At 38.1% G+C, this 18921-nt stretch overlaps 1 protein-coding gene across 7 annotated transcripts in view; it reads left to right on the forward strand.

The window, feature by feature from the left end:
* Positions 1 to 18921, forward strand: part of LOC114667840 (neogenin-like) — a 434801-nt gene that overhangs the window by 228968 nt on the left and 186912 nt on the right. For all 7 annotated transcript variants that reach the window (XM_051920818.1, XM_051920819.1, XM_051920813.1 and 4 more), the window contains exon 3: positions 17863 to 18138. In XM_051920818.1, coding sequence (XP_051776778.1) covers positions 17863 to 18138 — 276 coding nt within the window. The remainder of the gene's footprint in view (positions 1 to 17862; positions 18139 to 18921) is intronic.

Raw genomic sequence — 18921 nt, forward strand, 5'->3', positions numbered from 1 at the left:
TGGTGTTGCAGCTTGTACTGCAAAATAAACCTCCAGCCTGAGAGTTATGTGTATCTTGAGCTTTTGACATGGGCTTCCCTAAATTTCAGATGACGTCATCAGTAATGTTCAATCTTGGGATAACTAGGGTTCAAGCACTGTAGGTGTAAAGCTATTGTAGTGAGTCAGTCACCAGTTCGACATTTCCACTAAGATCATATAGTCCATTTCAAGTGTAAATGTCCCTTTTATTTTTAATAGCTGAATGGTTTATTTCTCCTTCAAATACTTTACCAACAAAGCCAAGAGACAAATAATAAAATGCAGGAAGTTTTCCTTACATCTGGGAGAGACAATAGTGCCCTTTTCAGCATTCTAGCATTTTGCTTTCAAATAATTTGTTCTGTTTAATGTCCTTTGCACAGATTTGTTAAATAGGCAAAGAAAACTGCAGAGTACAGGCTGAAATCTTAATAGTATCTGGCTAAAGCAAGGAATGCATTCCCCAGCTTCTGCTAATTCAGCTCTAGAAATGTCAGCACTTAATCCATATTAGGTGATTGTGATCTACCCAATGTCTTCTCCACAGATAATTTACTTTAGACATACATACAAAGCATGCAATTTTGGGGTGTGTCACTGAATGCTAAGATTGCTTTTAGTAATTTAACTGTTTCCTGCTCATTGATTTAGAAGTTGTTCATGGATTCTGATTTCTTATGCAATGAAGAATTTCCTGAATCACAATCAGAATCTTTTATTTGCCAGTACTCAATGTGCAGGAGTTTGACTTGGTAGATTTGGAGCTGCTTATAACAGAACACAACATCATTTACAAATAGCATAAATAAGAAAAACATCATACAAAGTTACAGAATAGTATATTATAAAAGAGATGTGCAAATGATGATGTGAAAATGTGAGTGTGTAGCGTGTATGCACATGCACACACATACATATATTGTATACACACACACACACTCACCATACAGTATATGACAGAACACATGATTATGCAAAGAAGACAGGCTAAGTTACTGGTTTGAGAGGGCTATGGTTCTGGGAAAGAAACTATTGAGATGTCTGTTAGTTTTAGCTTCAATTGACATGAAAGGTTTACCAGAAGTGAGGTTTTGGAATAAGTGATGAGCTAGGCAAGATGAGTCCATGGTGATCCTTTTGACATGGTTAGTGATATGAGAGGTATACCATTCTGCAACAGATGGAAGAGCACAGCCAATTATTATCTCAGCAGACCTCACAACAAGTTATAATTTATTTTTGGAGTGTGCCATTGCTGAACTAAACCAGACAATAATGGAAAATGTGATTACACTTTCAATTATGGCTTTGTAAAATTGAACTAGGATTGACTGGAAAATATTTAATTTCTTTAGTTGGTGCAGGAAGTACAATTGCTGTTGTGTCTTTTTAGTGTTTGAAGTGGTGTTAATGTCCCAGCTGAGACTGTTAGTGATAGTTGTGCCCATAATTTGAAGGATTCCACCATATTGACTGCAGAATCATTCATTTTTAGTGAGCAAAGTTGTAACTGCTGTTTGCATTGAGAATTTTGTGGTTTTTACACATTGACAGCAACATGTAAATTGAATAATTACTTTTTCTTTGGTTATATTCTTGAATAAAAGCACACTTGTTTTGTTATACTTGTACGTTTTGTGAAAGTGTTTATTTGATATTTAGATTTCAGTCTTTACACATTATACACTTCATGTCAACATTTTGTCATTAGTACTATAACATGAAAAATGTTTTCTTAGTTATGTGTTCAGCATTTCTTGCTTCGCATTTCCTGTCATCCTACATTTAGCCAGATCGTTGTAGACATGGAACACACATGAAATGCATGTGTTTCAAATAACAATATATTATTTACCCTATACAATTCCAGACACCTCACACCCAAATAAACAGACCTGACCTGGGACAATTTTGCACCAGACTTCAGCTGCATCAGTGGGGAATGGAATAGCAGGCTGCTTGTGCTGATTGACACATTTGCAAAACAAAGATGCTGATGAGGAGGTGCGTGAGAATTTAAGGTCACCTGGGGTTAGGAATATTTTCATAGTCTTCAGGGATTCTAGTGTTAATGATTTTTACTGAAGCATCAGTGGACCTACAGTCATTGGTGTAGAGGGAATACATTTTGGGGGAAAGTACACAGCCTTGAAGGGCACCTCTGTTAATATGAGACATTCTGAGAGGTGGTAGCCCACACAAATGTTTTGTTACCGGTTTGTCAGAAAACTGTAAATCCATTTACAGATGAAAGGATTCAGTTCAGTCTGTAGACATTTAGTTAACAACAGTTCAGAAACAATGGGATTAAATGCTGAACTGAAGTCTACAGATGGTATTGTGGCATAAGTTCCTTTACAGTCCAGATGGGCCAGCACAAAGTGAAAGCACATGTTGAAGGCATCGTCCACAAATCTATTTGCTCGATAAGCAAACTGAAGAAGTTCAAGATCAGTAGTAGTAATATACTTCAGGTGGGTTAGAACAAAATAAAATTTTAAAGGGAGCTAAACAAAATCATATGACATATCTGGAGATTACATTGTAATATTCAGAATAGTTCAAGGCAAGTTTGCAGTATTCTTTATTTTTAGTTATTTTGATGTAGAATTTTAGACCCAGTTACAGTGGACTGCATCTATACTATATAAAACACATCAAATTTAGAAAGCAATGATGAAACATCCCTAAATCGGACTGTAGGATATTAGTTGAAGAAACCATTAGGTAGATTAGGCAGATTACCACTTTTGGTAAATGGATTCCTAAGATGATGATGCATTAATTTTATTAGATGTTCTTACAGTGGCAGAGTTTGGTAAAGGGAGTCCTTAATTCTTTGTCACAACAACAACTTCTAGTTGAGGGGTTTTTCAGATTTGCTGATTGCAGTCTCTGATCTTGTTTGTGGACCATGTGTATTTAAATAACTCAAATCGCTGTTCATATCTAATTTACTGACTGAGTGCCAACTTTCCAGAACAGCTGTTTTCGCCCATTTTGTGACAGCCAATATCTTGCTGCATGACGAAGCTGACATTTTACGCAGGGTTAACAGGTATAGCAACTTCAACCACAGTCTCTGCCTTTTTTTCCCCCCTCCTCATTCTGTTTTTGTATATAAAACACCAGACATCCGAAAGATTATCCTTTCTTCTGTTTGCAAGGTTCAAAACATCCATGGTCCTTATTGCTACATTCTATGCATTGTACTTCTGAATGAACTTTCATTTGTTGCCCGCTCTAATGCACACACAGCTTGTCCCTACGACTAAAGGCAAAGTCAAATCTTTGATTGGAGGGAGTTGCAGACATATTGGAATGGGTCACTGAATATGTTACATTAGGCGTTCGTCTTCACAGGAGTACAGTGACTACCTCTGCCTCGCTAAGAATTTCGTAGGTCAAGGAAACAAATGATAATTGCTGGAGAAGTTATGTATTTTGGCATAGCTTTTAGTTATTCAGGAACTGTTGTTGTGTCAGTGCAACAATGTACACTCTTCATGTACATTCATTTTATTTGCATTTCATCAGTAGTGTTAGTCAGTGTGAAGTAGCAATGTAGTGTGTTTTCTTCCACTTATTGTTAAATTATGTACACATATAGTAAAGAGTATTGTTTTTGTGAAGACTGCCCTCTGTGTTTTCAGCATTATGTGTCAAAGCCATTAATTAATTTAGATCTCTAAGCACACAGATTTAAGTTAATGCTAGCATAAGTGGGGAAAGCATTCTGCATCTGCTGAGATTGGCTCGGTTTCTTTCAGTCCTCCATGTTTTCGTCACGATGTGTATTATTTGTTCTTTATTTTAATACAGAGCTGTCCTTCAGGCTGTTTTTGCACAAGACGCTAAGAAATGCTGGCTTCTCATTAGAGATGGAATTGAAGGAGTGCCTTAAAAATGGAAATCTGCTGATCTTGCTGCAATTTAGCGACACATCTTGGCATCATGTTGTTGGCATCCTTTGAAATTGAAAGTGAAAATCTTCTGCCATATGGTTAATTTCTCACCTGCCTGTCTGCCTCTTGAAGCAAACTTCCCATGTTTTCATGGTGTAGGGTTGTGAAAACAGCAAATAATATACACTTAATAGTGTGGAACAAAAATTAGTTTCCAGGAAATATTGTTGGTTAAATCTATTCTGCCACATAATTTACTTTCCAGACTTAAGTACTAGGGTGTTGTACCGTGTTAGCCATTATGAATGTAGTGAAAGTCAAGCAAAATGACACCTTTTATTGGCTAACTAAAAAGATTACAATATGCAAGCTTTCTACATCTTGCCTGAAGAAGAGGCCTGAGTTGCCTCGAAAGCTTGCATATTGTAATCTTTTTAGTTAGCCAATAAAAGGTGTCATTTTGCTTGACTTTTCACTACTTGCCAGACTTAAGAAATTCAGACTTCCTATCTGTTTTTCAAATACTTGTATCCATTATTGTTCATCTGCTAGCTGGAGAATTGCAATTTTAGAAATGCCTTATCAGTCCACAGAGGTAATACCCACTGTTTTCACATGGTGTATTGTTCTTCGTGTTACTGGTCTGGGTGTCCGTATTGCTTTGTAATGAGTCACGCTTATTTTCTTTTTTGTTGTCCTGTGGTGAATGTTTATATCAGTACAGTTTTGTTTAGGTTTTCCTTCAAGCTCAGCAACCAAAATTTAGATTCAGTGTGATATCACAGTGACGCTTAGAAACCAAAATTTAGATTCAGTGTGATATCACAATGACTTTTACTTCTCAATCTGTAACCAGGAGTACAAAGAACATAGAAACAGTAGCTCCAAATACCACAGCAAGATTCCAAGGTAAAATAAGGAATAGAAAAGGGTGAATAATAGCCAGCGCTGAAGTGTTCTTTTGAATAGACAAATTAATAAATGATTTCTTGGTCATGCCTCAAACTGGCCATGAATCGTACTGAACAGGCAAGGGTTTTGCAAACTGTGAGTTACTTGCTTGTCATCTTTAAGAAGGGGATTATCCCTCTCTGGTAGTGCCAGATCTCCAAAAGATTGCTTAATCTCCTGGTTCACTGCATTAAGTAACTAAAAGTAAACACAAATAACTTAAACGTTGAAGCAACTTATAAAGTACACACACGTTTAAAGTTTGTCATTTTCATTAAAAGTGCTTTTCACAATATAACAAATACAGACAACTCTAAAATACATTACAGTTCTTTATGCCAACAAATTCATACTACATAATAATGCAGCATTCAGACCTTGTAGTTTAACACGTGTGACTCAATAACGCACTGCGTTTGAAACCCGTGGCTATGCAGCAAGACATGTTGATAACATTGTTTGTAAAGCAGACATGCCCAGTGATATTTTTCAATTTTTAAAACTAATGTGGTCCAAAGACAAAATCCGTGACTGTGGTCAACAAATCTGACATACCCCATGACTAGAAGTTGTGTAATGTGACAATGTATTAAGGAGTCCCTTTGTCAAACTCTCCCACTGTACAGGCCAGTGTAATAACTGTTTTCTTAAAGACATAAAAGCATATTACATAGTACACTAGCAAATGATATGAAGTGCAAAGCCTCATATTTTCCCTTATTTACAATTAAGTCTAGAAAGCAGTAAATTAAATAAAATATATAATGAAAACTACATTTGTGGCATGTTGAGATGAATTAGCCTTTAACCAGACATGTTCTTTGTCAAACCCCTTGCTCCTGTCACTCAATCCGTTTTTGTAGTGTATCATCATAACAGATTTTGGTCAAAGCAGTCTGGTCATTTTGAGTAAAAAAAAAGATAACATTAATATCAAAATCTACCCTGTCACATCATCATCGATCTTTATTTTTCCTGGATTAGCAACATTATCTGAATAAATATATAACCAGTAAATAACAAGTTAAAATTGTGTAATCTTATCAATCCTATAGTATTCCATTTAGAACAACTGATTGTTCACTTAAAAAATGTCAGCACACTATAGCAGTAATACTAAGCTTTTGCAGTTGTGAATCAGTCTATTCCCTTCTGGATTACATTGATTCCTCAGAAGGAAACCTTAGTTTCCACATTGATCCCTACAAACGTATAACTAGTTTAGTTAAATTTCGATATGTTCTCATTTACATGATAGTTTGGCTTGCATAACAACCTTTTGTAATAATGTAATTGCAGGCAGGTGCCACTGTATTAGCAATGAAAAAACACCACAGTCTTTTTACATTAATTCACATGCATTTCTTAAATATGGCAAAGCTGTCATCCCTACACTTTGCAGTTGTTTTTGTTCTGAAAGGATTTGTGGCCAAAGGCCGGGTGTTAATGACACAGTACAAAATTAATTCACAAGCCTCCGTGAAAGGCTTGAGTGTAATTCTGACTAGGGATCACCAAAGATTCTATGTATTTATTTCGATTCTTGTTTCAGTGCTCTAAAAATACTTGTACTCAACAGGGCACTGAATTTTTGAATATGGGAGTCACGTGATGCTTCACCGTGATGGGTGCCTTGGGCTTGAGCTCTCACTCCTCTCGCCAATAAAACTCACTTTTCTACTTTTTTCTCACACCTTTACTTTTATTACTAAATCGACATACTGTACCATATTTCTCACTGTCACCGAGAACAGATGTCTTCTTTCCTCGCCCCATTCTAACTCGCCAAAGAAGCTGAAACATCCTCCAACAGAATCTAGAGCCAATATGGATACCTACTGGGACTCGAAAAATTTCCTCCTCAAACACACCACCATGCTGAATTGTACAATACAGACCAATTTCACTGAAATACGGGGTTACCTGAAAGCTATTAAAGATACAGCAGGCAAAACGGATCAAGGATGTCCGAGCCCTACAATCTATCGTATCCTGTCACAATATGGAAATGAAGGCGCTCTGTAAAGAAGTTGCTGACTTGTAAGACATGCTGATCTATCAAGAAGACAGGGCTTGAAGAGTCAATTTAAGAATCGCCAGACTTAAAAGAAGAGCCTGAGAGAGACAATTTGAATTACTTCCTCTCCCAAATGTGGCAAAAGTGGTTCCCAAACTTTTCAAACTTTGCCCCCGAGATCATGCAGGCTCATTGTGTGTACACTGGCTGTGCTGATGCTGCCAAACCCATGGCCTCTTATAATAAAATTTCTGAGGTTTTCGGATGGCCAACAAATTCTGTCAGAGGCACACCTTTTTCAAAACATCTATTTCAATGGCTCACAGATCTGCTTCCTCCCGTGTTTCAGTTCAGTCACTATTCAGTGGTATAGCGGGTCCGCGTCTCAGATAAACTGGCCATTTAAATAAATAATGTGCTCGTGTTGGGGAGTGGGAGCGGTCTGCTGAAGACCACCCATCTCTGGGGTGGTGTGAAGTGGTCAGCAGTCCATGCGTTGCCTTGCCAGCACGTGTGTGCAATCTGATTTCCTTATGAGCCCAGGTGATCGCTCTTGCAACAGCTCCCCAGCCTACGAAGGGGAGCACAAGAAAGAGAAACTGAACAAAAGAAAGCGGAGGTTAAAGGGCAGAGAGAAAGGCAGGAGCAGTAGTGAGCTGGTGCTTACAGTGGAAGCAGGTGGACAGGAATGGTGCCCCAGGAGGTAGCGTGTGGCCAGCGCTCAGGAGAAGGCACGAGGATCATTCCTGCTGAGCAGCTAGGAATAGAAATAACTGTTCCTCTGGGCAGGATTTGTTGGGTGGAGCCTGGGTTGGAAGTGGTGGGTGCAGGAGCAGGGTCCAGTGGCTCCCCGTAGAACGCCGAGGATTGGGCGGTGGTGACACGGGACAGTTCTGAAGGATGTCTGTGCCTGTTGGTTGATGTCTATCTATGCTACAAGGTCTAAGTAGGGTAAGCCAGAGAGGCATTTTGTTTTAAAAGGGAAGAACCAGGGATGAGAATTTTAAAACTCTTGCCTGAATTTTAACCTCATTTTAATGAATTACTCATTTATTGGATTTTAACCTTCACTGTACACTCATTTTATGGATTATTAATTTATTTTTTGAGCACTGTACTTTGGACACTATTTGGATTTGGATTTTTTTTTTTTTTTAATAAAAGCATGTGCCCTTTTCACCATCCCCTTGCTTGGTGAGTTTTGTCCTCATCTGCCACACTCCTCTCGTTTTTGATACTGACGGTGTCGGGTTCAAGAGGCTTCCATTATGTAAGAGGAGAAAGGTACGGAACTGCACCGTCACACACCCCAGTTGCCCAGAAAACTCATGCTGCTGGTCTTTAGCCATATTTGTTATATCCTGCAAAGTTGAAAATAAGTCTTGGTTCAGCGCATCAACTTGTTCAACTCACCCTCTGAAACACTGAGTGACTGACAACTTTGTTCCAACTGGCAGTTTCACTCCATGAAGATTTCTCCATTGACTCTGAATTATACCATTGTATTGTGTACATCATTGGTCAAGGTCAAATTCTGGCCATGTCAAGGCCATTCAGGTTTCCGTCTTGCCTAATATTTCTTATTATTGACTGGAATCACTTTTTTAATTGTCCTTTATATTGTTCATATGATGTTTCTGTTACGCTATATTAACATACGCTGAGTTTGGAATTGGGTACTTTCTGTGTAGTTATCTTTTCGATGGGTTTGTGGCAGTGGGGATGCTTGGGCCTAAGGCATCTTTAACATTAGCGTGGGTTGCCAGGTGCTGCAGTGGAGGCTATCCCTCCATTATACAGTATTGTCCTATGTGTTCTTTTTTTTTTTTCTCTGAACCGCGCATACTATTTCAAGACATAATTCAATCCTTTTCATTAATTATGTGGTAGAGGATGAGGATCGGGGTTTGTCGGTGGTTTTTGGCCTCTCTTCTTGTTCTCATTTTATGATAGTTCCCTTTAGTTACACTCTTGGAAGGCCTGCATCCAGGGGTGGTTTGGGGATCAGTTGAGGATGGGGTGTTTGGGTACTGGGGGTGGTTTGGGACATCACTGCTTGCTTCTGCTCGGGGAAGGTTTTGGAGGGAACCTGAGCTGGGCAGACTTTTTTGGGTTTTATATTTATAATACTGTATTACTGTACTCCGGTCAGTAGCATGCTTGCCTCCTCAATCTCCTCCACTGTCACCATGCAGTCGTGGCTTTAATTCAGGAGTTGTACCTGTTTGCTGCAGATTTCTCTCACTGTAATAAGCTCTACAGGGTTGTGGCGTCCTCCTCCTTTCGCTCTAAGAGATGTGGCATTCTTATTCTGCTGCGCTGCACCTTACTAATTAAGGTTGTGGAATCGGGTAGTGATGATGCGGGTCGATTTTGTTACTTGAAGTCAGATCTAGGAAATCGTAAATTACTCTTCGTTTCCATCTATGGCTATACCCCGTATCGCCCCTCCTTTTTCCCCCCGACCTCACCGACCGTCATCTTAAATTCTCTGACTGTGAACTTCTAGTCTGCATTGATGCAAACGCCGCCTTAAATCCATAGCAAGACAAACCTCTAGCACTGGTCAGCAAGCGCACACCTCACTCTGCATATTCTTTTATGTAATTTTACTGCCAATCTTAATTGATTCATTTTGGTTACTTAATCCTTCAGTCAGAGAATTTTAGCTACTTTTTTCTCTTCCCATCAAAATTCACAGTCTTGCATTGATTATATTTTCATATCACGGAACCTGGCTTCATTGGTTTCAGATGTTTCATTGGTCTCATCTGCTGTATCCGACCACAAATTTAATAATTTACAGTTGATCCTTCCATTTTTAACATGTTGGGCCCTGAGGTGGAAATCCAACATGTCTCTTTTGAAAAAGAAATTGTTTTGCGAACAACTTGATGTCAAACTGGAGGAGTTCTTATCATTTAATATTGGCTTTGTAGATAATGCAGGTGCCATCTGGGAGGCAATTAGCGGTTTCATTCGGGGTTTTACTCTCTCCTTTTCTCACACTTGGCACGTACTAAACTCCAAAAAATGAGTCCTCGAGTCTAAACTTTCTTCCTTAGAAAGAGCACGCCCCCTTGTGGTTAATAAAGAACACGAATCACTGATTGATAACACCAAATCTGAATTTACTAGCCTCTTAATCCACTGTACTAGGGCTCACTATTATGTCTCTGGGGCCAGGCCAAGCAGATGTCTTGATACTAGGATTAAGAAAATTCCTTGTTCACCTCCATACCTTCTATTCATACTAAATCTGTCTCTATTTTTAATGATCCCCTGATAATAAATAATGAATTTGTAGATTACTACTCTAAAATATTTACTGATAACTCTGGTACCACTCCCTCAGATATCAAATCATTCCTTACCACCCTTCCATTCCCTTGTCTCACTAAGGAAGCAGCTTCTCTTCTAGATGCTCCCATCTCTTTGCCTGAACTTAGAGGCATTAGACTCAATAAGCACAGGCAAGGCCCCAGGGATGGATGGGCTTCTGCCTGAGGTAATTTACATATTCTGGAAACATTTATCCCTTCCCCTTTTTAAGATGATCAGTGCAGCTTCCTCCTCTGGCCATTTAAACCTTAATATTAATATTGCAGTTATTACATTACTTCTGAAGCAAGATGAAGACCCTACTCTGTGTCAGATGTTCAGATCCCCCTCTCTCTCATTAATATGGATACAAAACTACTAGCTAAAGTTTGGGTCCACCGCTTACAGAAAGTCATTAGCAAATTAATCCACCCCAACCAGCCTCGGATAACATGAGAAGACTTCTACATGTCATTAATTCAGCTCCCTCCCTTTCTAGCCCTGCTGCATTCGTTTTTCTGGATGCCGAAAAGGATTTTGATCGCATGAATTGGCAATTTTTATGGCAAGTCATGGAGAGAATGGGCATTGGTCCAAGTGTTAAATCTGGCGAAAACTCTTTATTCCTCCCCCTCTGCAGTACTCTTGTCTAATTCAAATATCTCATGCCCATTCTCCAATAGTAGGGGAGCTAGGTAAGGCTGTCCTTTGTCTCCTTTACTCTTCAACTTATCTCTTGAACCGCTTGAAATCCGTAATTCCCAGCTGACTTCTAACTCCTATTACAATTTTAAATTCTAGTCATATAATATCCTGTGATATCTTCTTCTACCTAGGTAATGCTCCGACTGACATCCCTTGCATTGCTAGAAGTGTTCAGGTGTTTCTCGAAGCCCTATCCAGTTAAAAAATTAATTGGTGTAAATAGTCTCTCTTGCCCTTTAATGATATGTGATCTCAATTTTCCCTCCTGTCTGTCATCCCTGTATGTAGTAGTATAAGTTATTTGGGAGTTGATATTACTGCCTCAATCTCAGACATGTCCTCTGATAACTATTGCTGCATCTTTGCTGATGCAAAAGCCTGTTGCCTCCCGCTGGAAGACACCTGAATGCATCACTGTTGACAACTGGCAGTCCTCCTTCTACAATTTAATACATTTGGAGTTGTCTGGAGCACAGATTAATGGTGCTTTCAGTAATGCAATTGAATCCTGGTCTGCTGTGGCTCAGTTGTTTAATTCTCAGCTTGCAACTCCTTGATTTTTTTTTCTTTTTAAATAATCCCTTGGCTTAGGCTGTTGGGTTACTTTTTATGACCATTTATTACTGTCAGTTATTTTTTTGCGATCAACTTTTTATTGAGCAAAAACAAAGTTTAGGAAAATGAACATCCGTAGTTCTTTGTTAGTGTGATAACTTTGTTTTTATCACATAATTAAAGTGTGTTGTGTTTTAATGAATTCTTTCAAACCTTGATTTATCATAACTGTGCATTCCCCCAATTTGTTCTACTGAAGAATGCTCTGGACATGGGTCAGATTTATTAAATTTAATTTCTTTCTCCTGATTGATGTAAAGGACTAATAAATAGAACAGCTCAGAAAAAATATATGCCACACGCTTTGAGGTTCAGTGGAATATAGAATAACAGTTGTGCAGGATTTACCCAGAAAAAATATATAACTTCTCAAATTTCAGTCTTGCACGTAAAACTAGAATAATCACTTAATAGGCCACCTATGTTTTCCTTAGTCATTGTGAATCTGGTAGATTCTGGTTGGCATGGCAGTGTTCTGTTAGGTTTCCCTCAGCTCAAATTTCATAAGGTGGCAAGAAAAATATTTATTGCTGCTTGAAGAAACACTGATACCCATTTTATTAGCTCTTGCCTAACAAGGAACAGCAAGACCCAGACTTCACACCCTTCACTCCTTGCAAGAAGTCTTGCTTGAACACTGACTCAGTCTTCTCCATTTAACCAGCAACTTGTATGGCCAGGCTTACGCTTTTGTTTCAGTAATTGGGCTCCAATATATTGTGCATACAACATACAAATATTGTTTTGTACAGTATATAATGTGTGGTTTCAGTATATTACTTATGCCAATAAAATCATCTTTGCACAATATTAAAAAGACACCACTTTTTGGGACTTCACAGGGTCCATATGAGTAGAAGAGGGAAAAAATGCTTACTTCAAAATGCTTCTTTAAATTTCAAGGCAAATTTCTGAAAGCCAAGATTTCTTTAGGTTCCTGTTTTCAAATATGACCATGGGGAAAATATGCACATTCAGCTTTCATGTCTCAACAGTGAACAGGGAGTATGGAGATAAACTACCAAATGAGCAGTGGAAGGCGCACTGGTGTGCTTTTATTTTTGAACAATATACAACATTCTGTCGGCTTTGTTTGAGCAACACTAAACTATAACCTAAGTTGACAACATCCCTGTTCGGTCTCCTTTTTAATAATTTGGTGTGTGTAACAAGTATTAAGAAAAATGTAATGAAGTAAAAAAATATGCTATTTGACCTAAAAATTAAATGAGCCAAAAGTAGCCTTAAGTGAATTTTACTTAAGGAAATGCAAATTGTTGAAAAATGTACTTAAGTAAAGTAACACGTTAATTGTACTTTTATTTTACACTTCTGAGAAGAAACAACACTAGAAAATTGGGCCAGGGAGTGATGTGCGGCTGTGTGAAGTTTCAGTGTCTCAAGTGCTTAAACAAATGATGAAAGGCTCGATAACAGCTATGCAGCTCTTCCTTACTGCTGTGCGGAAGGGGGAATGAGTGGCGCATTCACAAGTGCTGCACCCTCCAAGCTCAGCTTAGAGGGAACATAGGATGCTCTGTTGGTTTGTTATCAACCATCACCAATGCAAGACCTACATTACTCACTGTGTTTTTTGCTTATTCTGTGTGTTCAGTAACCTTTTATTTAAAACACTGCATCAAAGGTGGAGACTGAAAGCCTGCAATTTTATTGTTGTTGTTTGACAACTGATACAGGTATTCTGCATATACTACTGTGCCCAAACTTTGATTCATACATAAACTTATTAAAAATATTGTGTACAGTATCCTTCAGGCTTTGTGTATGTGGTGTATATGAAACCTAAATAAATTTTGTGTATAGACTGGGTCTCATCCCCAAGATATTTCATTATGTATATGCAAATATTCAAAATGCTAAATCCTTCTGGTCCCAGGCATTTCGGACTAGGAATGCTAAACTTGTATTGGTTTACTGTTTTAAATTTACCCTTTGAGAAAGGTTACTGTTTATCATTTTTATTTTCTTCTTTAAATCCTCTGACAACTACTCCAGACAGAAAACAGTGAGACACATCTGTAGAGTCACTTCCGTTTGGTGCAGTGTTGGCAGTGGGTTGAGTGAACCTCATTCTCACCAAGTTGCATCCCCTGCTGTTTAAAAATTGTAGCAGATAAATTGTGTGATCTTCATGACTGTGAAAGTAAAGCATTCAATCAACTAAACTTATCCTGAAATGAATAGGAGCCAGGTAGGAGCATTGGCCATTTTTTTAGGCCAGCTTTGCTCTAGATGGCCTGTAGTATGGCACATGAAGTAGTAAGATGCACTTTGACATACAGTGATGGATCTGCTCAACTCTTTCCGTTCAGTGTCCTATAGAATTGGATGTTTTTCTCTGAGGGATGAGGAAAACGATTAGTATGTTGATTAAATGATGACACAACATACTTCATACATATTGAGCAGGCTGTCCTATGCAGTGAAACACTGGTAGCAGTTGCAGTGCTTTTTGATTTTAATGGAAAATGATGGTACAAAAGAAAAAGGTTATTGTGCAGTTGGACCCATAAAAGATACTGCATTCACATAGACAAGAACTTTACAATGTAGACAACATTTTATGTAGTTATTATATTGGTAATTGATGATATATTTTTTTTTTTGTATGGCATGTATGAAGGACTAACCGCTTGAATTTTCTATGTAATATTGCAGAAAACACTATAGCAAAGGTTAGGCAAATTGTCAAAAGCAAAATCAAAAAGCAATATATATGCTATTCTAAACTGAACACACAAACTTTAATTAGCACATTGGATTTGTGGACCCAACAAGCTGGACTTGCAGATTTTGAACGTGAATGCTTTTAAATGTAAGCCTGCAGTATAGCCGAGCAAATCTCTTACTGTGTATTACTACGATAGCAGCAGCTCACTTACTTGCTCAAATTAGGAATATATATATATAATGTGTGTGTGTCTGTATATACTGTATGTATGTATACACATATATCATATCATATATCATCTATCCTATCCTTCTATCTATTTTGTTAGAAACCCGCCCGGCCACAGACACACCAAATGTCCTGAATACACACTCCTTTATTACACACAACACTACACAGTGCCACAACCGGCCAACTCAGTCTCATTCAATCTTTTTCTCTTTCTCTAACTCTTCAGCCACCTTCTCCTCCTCAGGCTCCTGTCTTCTCCTTCCCGACTCTAGCCCCGAGTGGAGTGCGGTTGATTAGCATCCGGCAGCACTTCCGGGTGTGACGAAAGTGCTGCATGCCGAGTCAGCTCCTCTTCTGACAGCACTTCCTGTTGTGGCGCAAGTGCTGTTGACCACTGTTCTGGAGCTGTCCAGGTGCCCCCAGGCGGTGGCCACGTCCTCCCACAGGGTTGAGCGTCCTGGCTCCGTGGCCCCCATGCAACCCAGGAAGGCTGCCCTCTCATGTTCCGGGGAAAATACTGTCCCTTTCCCGGTCCTTCCCGTCTCCCAGTGTCCCCTGACATCCATCCATCCATCCATCTATCCATCTATCATTTGATGTGGCTTTTATATAAGTAACATTTAAATATTTTTCATATAAAGACCATCAAAAAACTTAATCACAAACAGAACTTTGCACAATACCATGACAAGCTGTGTAGGCCCTGCTGTTTCGTTGAAGGACATGTGTGGCAGATCCACAGGCACGATGATGCCCAACCTCTTGCTGCTTCCAGACGGTACCATCTTTTGCCTTTATGCCTGATGCAGCTGCATTGTTCTTATGTGTGACTGGATGTTCCTTGCGGGGAGGGCTTCTGTTCCCTTTCTCCGATGTAGAATCCTTATCTGAGTTCACCTCTGTTACACCACATCCTAATTTGAAAACTAACAGTGTCAGATCAGGGGGAGCATGAACATGACTGATGGGAATAAAACTGAATAATTAAAAAAAAAAAAAAAACACTAAACTTTACAAGTACCATAAATTTACACTGGCTGTTACAGACTCAAATCAAATGTATGTTTTAACTCTATAATAGTAACAATAAGAGCAGCTCACTACTCAAAACGGTAAATGCAGGAAGGACCCGGAATCGAACCAGCACCCTCTTGAGTATGATACAGCAGTTCTTACCTCTGCACCATCCAAACAGACGTGTCCGCATCATACCCTAACCCAATTTCTTCTTCTTTGGTTATATGCTTGAATAAAAGTGCAATTGTTTTGGTATACTTGTACCGTTTGTTTATTTGATATTTGGACTTCAGTCTTCACACATTATACACTTCATGTGAACATTTTGTCATTAGTACTATAACATGAAAACGTTACTGTCTTAGTTATGTGTTGAACATTTCTTGCCATCCTACATTTACCCAGATCATTGTAGACACGGAACACACATGAAATGCATGTATTTCAAATAAAGATGTATTATTTACCTTATACAATTCCAGACACCTTACACCCTGATAAACAGACCTGAGCTGGGAGAACTGTTTGTCTGACTTGAGCTGTTGCGCTGGGGGAAGGGTTAGCAGGCTGCTTGTGCTGATTGACACATTTGCAAAACAAAGGTGCTGATGAGGAGGTGTGAAGGAATTTAAGGTGGTTCGGCATTACAACTTTTTTCATAGACTTCAGGGAATCCAGTATTAATACCGAAAATTCAACTTGACTGTTACACGAATATGTATTCCTACATTTCAAGCACAGACAGTATTAGCGACTGGCCAACTTTGCACAGTGACTTGCAAACTGAATGAATCTGAGCTCACACTTTTTGAGAACTGCTGGCCTTTTTATGCAAGTTGGATTGCAGAATGTAATAGACATGTAAGGGATTGTTGATACATTTGTGCTGTTCTTATGATTTTAATGTTTAATGGTATTAGTTTTGTGCTGTTACAGCATGGTTTTGATCAAAATAACAAAAGAGAGCCTTTTGGTCAGACATTCATCTTAAAGCAGTATATCTAAATAGATCAACACCAGCTGGGTTTTTGCCACTTATTTGTTTTAATATCTGCAGTTTTTTCATTTTTGTTCTTTTCACTTATTTTACATTCCAATTAATAATTTTTTAGAAACTGTGTTTTTTCCATTACATTTTTCTATAAGATTGCTTGCCTGTTATTTGTAGAACTCTGCTTGTGATTGAAGTTGCAGCTTTTGACCATACTACTCAAAATGTATCAAATCCTCCCACCAACCAATTAAAACACATCAGCAGCTGTGGTAGGGCATGTGCATTTGTAATCTATTTCAAATGAATACTGTGAGCTGTGACAGTCTGTCATTGACATCCATGCTTTCTTCGTTTGCAGAAGTAAATTCAATAAATGACCTTCCTCATCTGCTTCTCACTCAGAGTCATAGATAAACATTAGCATTATTGGAGAGTGACTGTTTAATTTATAATAACCATAGTAAATTATTTTTTTGTATTTTACCTAAAATTAGTTTCAAGGTAAAATTACAGCATGTTTTTTTATTTAAATCACAAATGTGTATGTATAAGAAATGGAAAGGTTTAGAGACTTGCTCGTAGCTCATAGAGGACCTCATAGTGAAGATCTTCAAATGTCAGAATTGTGGTTTTAAGGTTTGTTCCATATCCTAGCCTCCTCACCAAACTGTCTTCAAAATTAACATTCCGCTTATACTGTACCTTTACAGTTTTTATTTTAAATATGTCATCATTTTTTGTGTGTACATATGCCAGTAATTGAAATCTTCTGATAACAGGTCAAATTAAACAGGCTGGTCTCCAGTAATTTCATTTAAGAGTAACGAAATTGTTTTTAGATCATACGAGAGGACTTGTGTCAATCTTGTAACATTGATATCTACACTTACAACTTGAAAGAGGAACCACAAAGCATTCAAAACAGTCAAGGTTGTGTTGTACTATGTATTTTAGCCATCCTTGTCTTAAATTACTTGGCAAGATTAGTAATTTTGATACCCATGATTAAAAATGTTAGAGGGTGCATGATGGGAAAACGACCAGCTCCTCACACAAGTAATTTTACCAGTCATTTGTTATGATGTATAAATAGTAGGAAAACAGTAACAAACAACAAATGTAACCTACTCAAAAATTGAATGCTTCTTCCCTGGAGTTATTTGAGCTGTTGAATTTTAATTTACAATTAAAGAATAATTGTTTCCAGATATTTTTGGCTTCTTGTTGTATTTGAAGTTATTAGTGTTATTTGTTTTACCTCAGTACTAAACATGTGAATATATTGCCAAAATTACCACCATTTTTAATTTAAAAAGGTATGCCACATTGATAGTTTAAAAAAATATGGCTGTTTCTTTTTCTACTCTTTACCTTCTCTTTATCTCTTCAACAGGTCTTCCGAGGTTCAACAGCCAACCAGAAGCCCTTATGGTATATCAGGGTGACAGTGTGGTTCTCAGCTGTGATGTCAACCTTGACCTTGTTCCATTCACACGATGGGAACTGAACAAGGAGCCATTGGACTTGGATGAGAGAATAATAAGTCTTCCTTCTGGAGCTCTTGTCATCAGCAATGTCAATGAGAGTGATGCTGGGCTGTATAGGTGCATTGTGGAAATTGCTGCAACAGTGAAAGCAAGTGATGAGGCAAAAGTTGAAGTACTAGCAGGTCAGTCTGTTATAAGTTATCTAAAAAGCTTCTTATAGTAAAGATGAGATTTTAAGTATTTGATTAAATATGCTGCCATTTTAAATATGTTTGTGGCTTTTTAATTGACCTGAAGCTGGCCAGTGAGGGCATGGAGAAATCAGAAAAAAATAGTTTCATTTTGAGAACCAGCCTTCACAAAGTAATATTCCCACTAAATGAAATTTTCTTAAAAAAAGAAATGATCTGTATGTCTAGTGTTGCTTTTTATTATGATATTAAAAAAAATCAAAACACTGCAAAATAAATTTGAATCAGGTGCAAACACACAAATTAAATAACATAAAATATTTGCACTGCACTTTAAAAAAAAAAAATAATAAAATAAATAAAACTACTGCAGTGCAAAACAATGCTAAATTAAACTTTTCTGTTTGTTTTCTGCATTAACATTGATATTTCTTTTATTTCATGCTTGAATGCCTTACTTACCTGTTAGCTGTAGATCCTGACTGGATCCATGAAGAACTTACAATGTTATATTTCCTTTTAAGAAAAATGATAATGTCAGCACTCTGCATGAAGCCGAGACCTCTCAGTGGTGACAACATCCCCTACACTCAATGAGTACAGATGTAGCAGGGACATTTGACCCTGATTTCACCAGAAAAGCAGGCATGGACATTTGACCCTGATTTCACCAGAAAAGCAGGCATTTGGGAATTTGGCTGCTTTCTCTCTTCACCATGCTAGAGGACTGCTATTGAGAGCAATGCAAGATCCATTGCTGTATAATTCCACCTT

Source organism: Erpetoichthys calabaricus, chromosome 17 (assembly GCF_900747795.2).
Source record: "Erpetoichthys calabaricus chromosome 17, fErpCal1.3, whole genome shotgun sequence".
NCBI classification, from domain to species: Eukaryota; Metazoa; Chordata; class Cladistia; order Polypteriformes; family Polypteridae; genus Erpetoichthys; species Erpetoichthys calabaricus.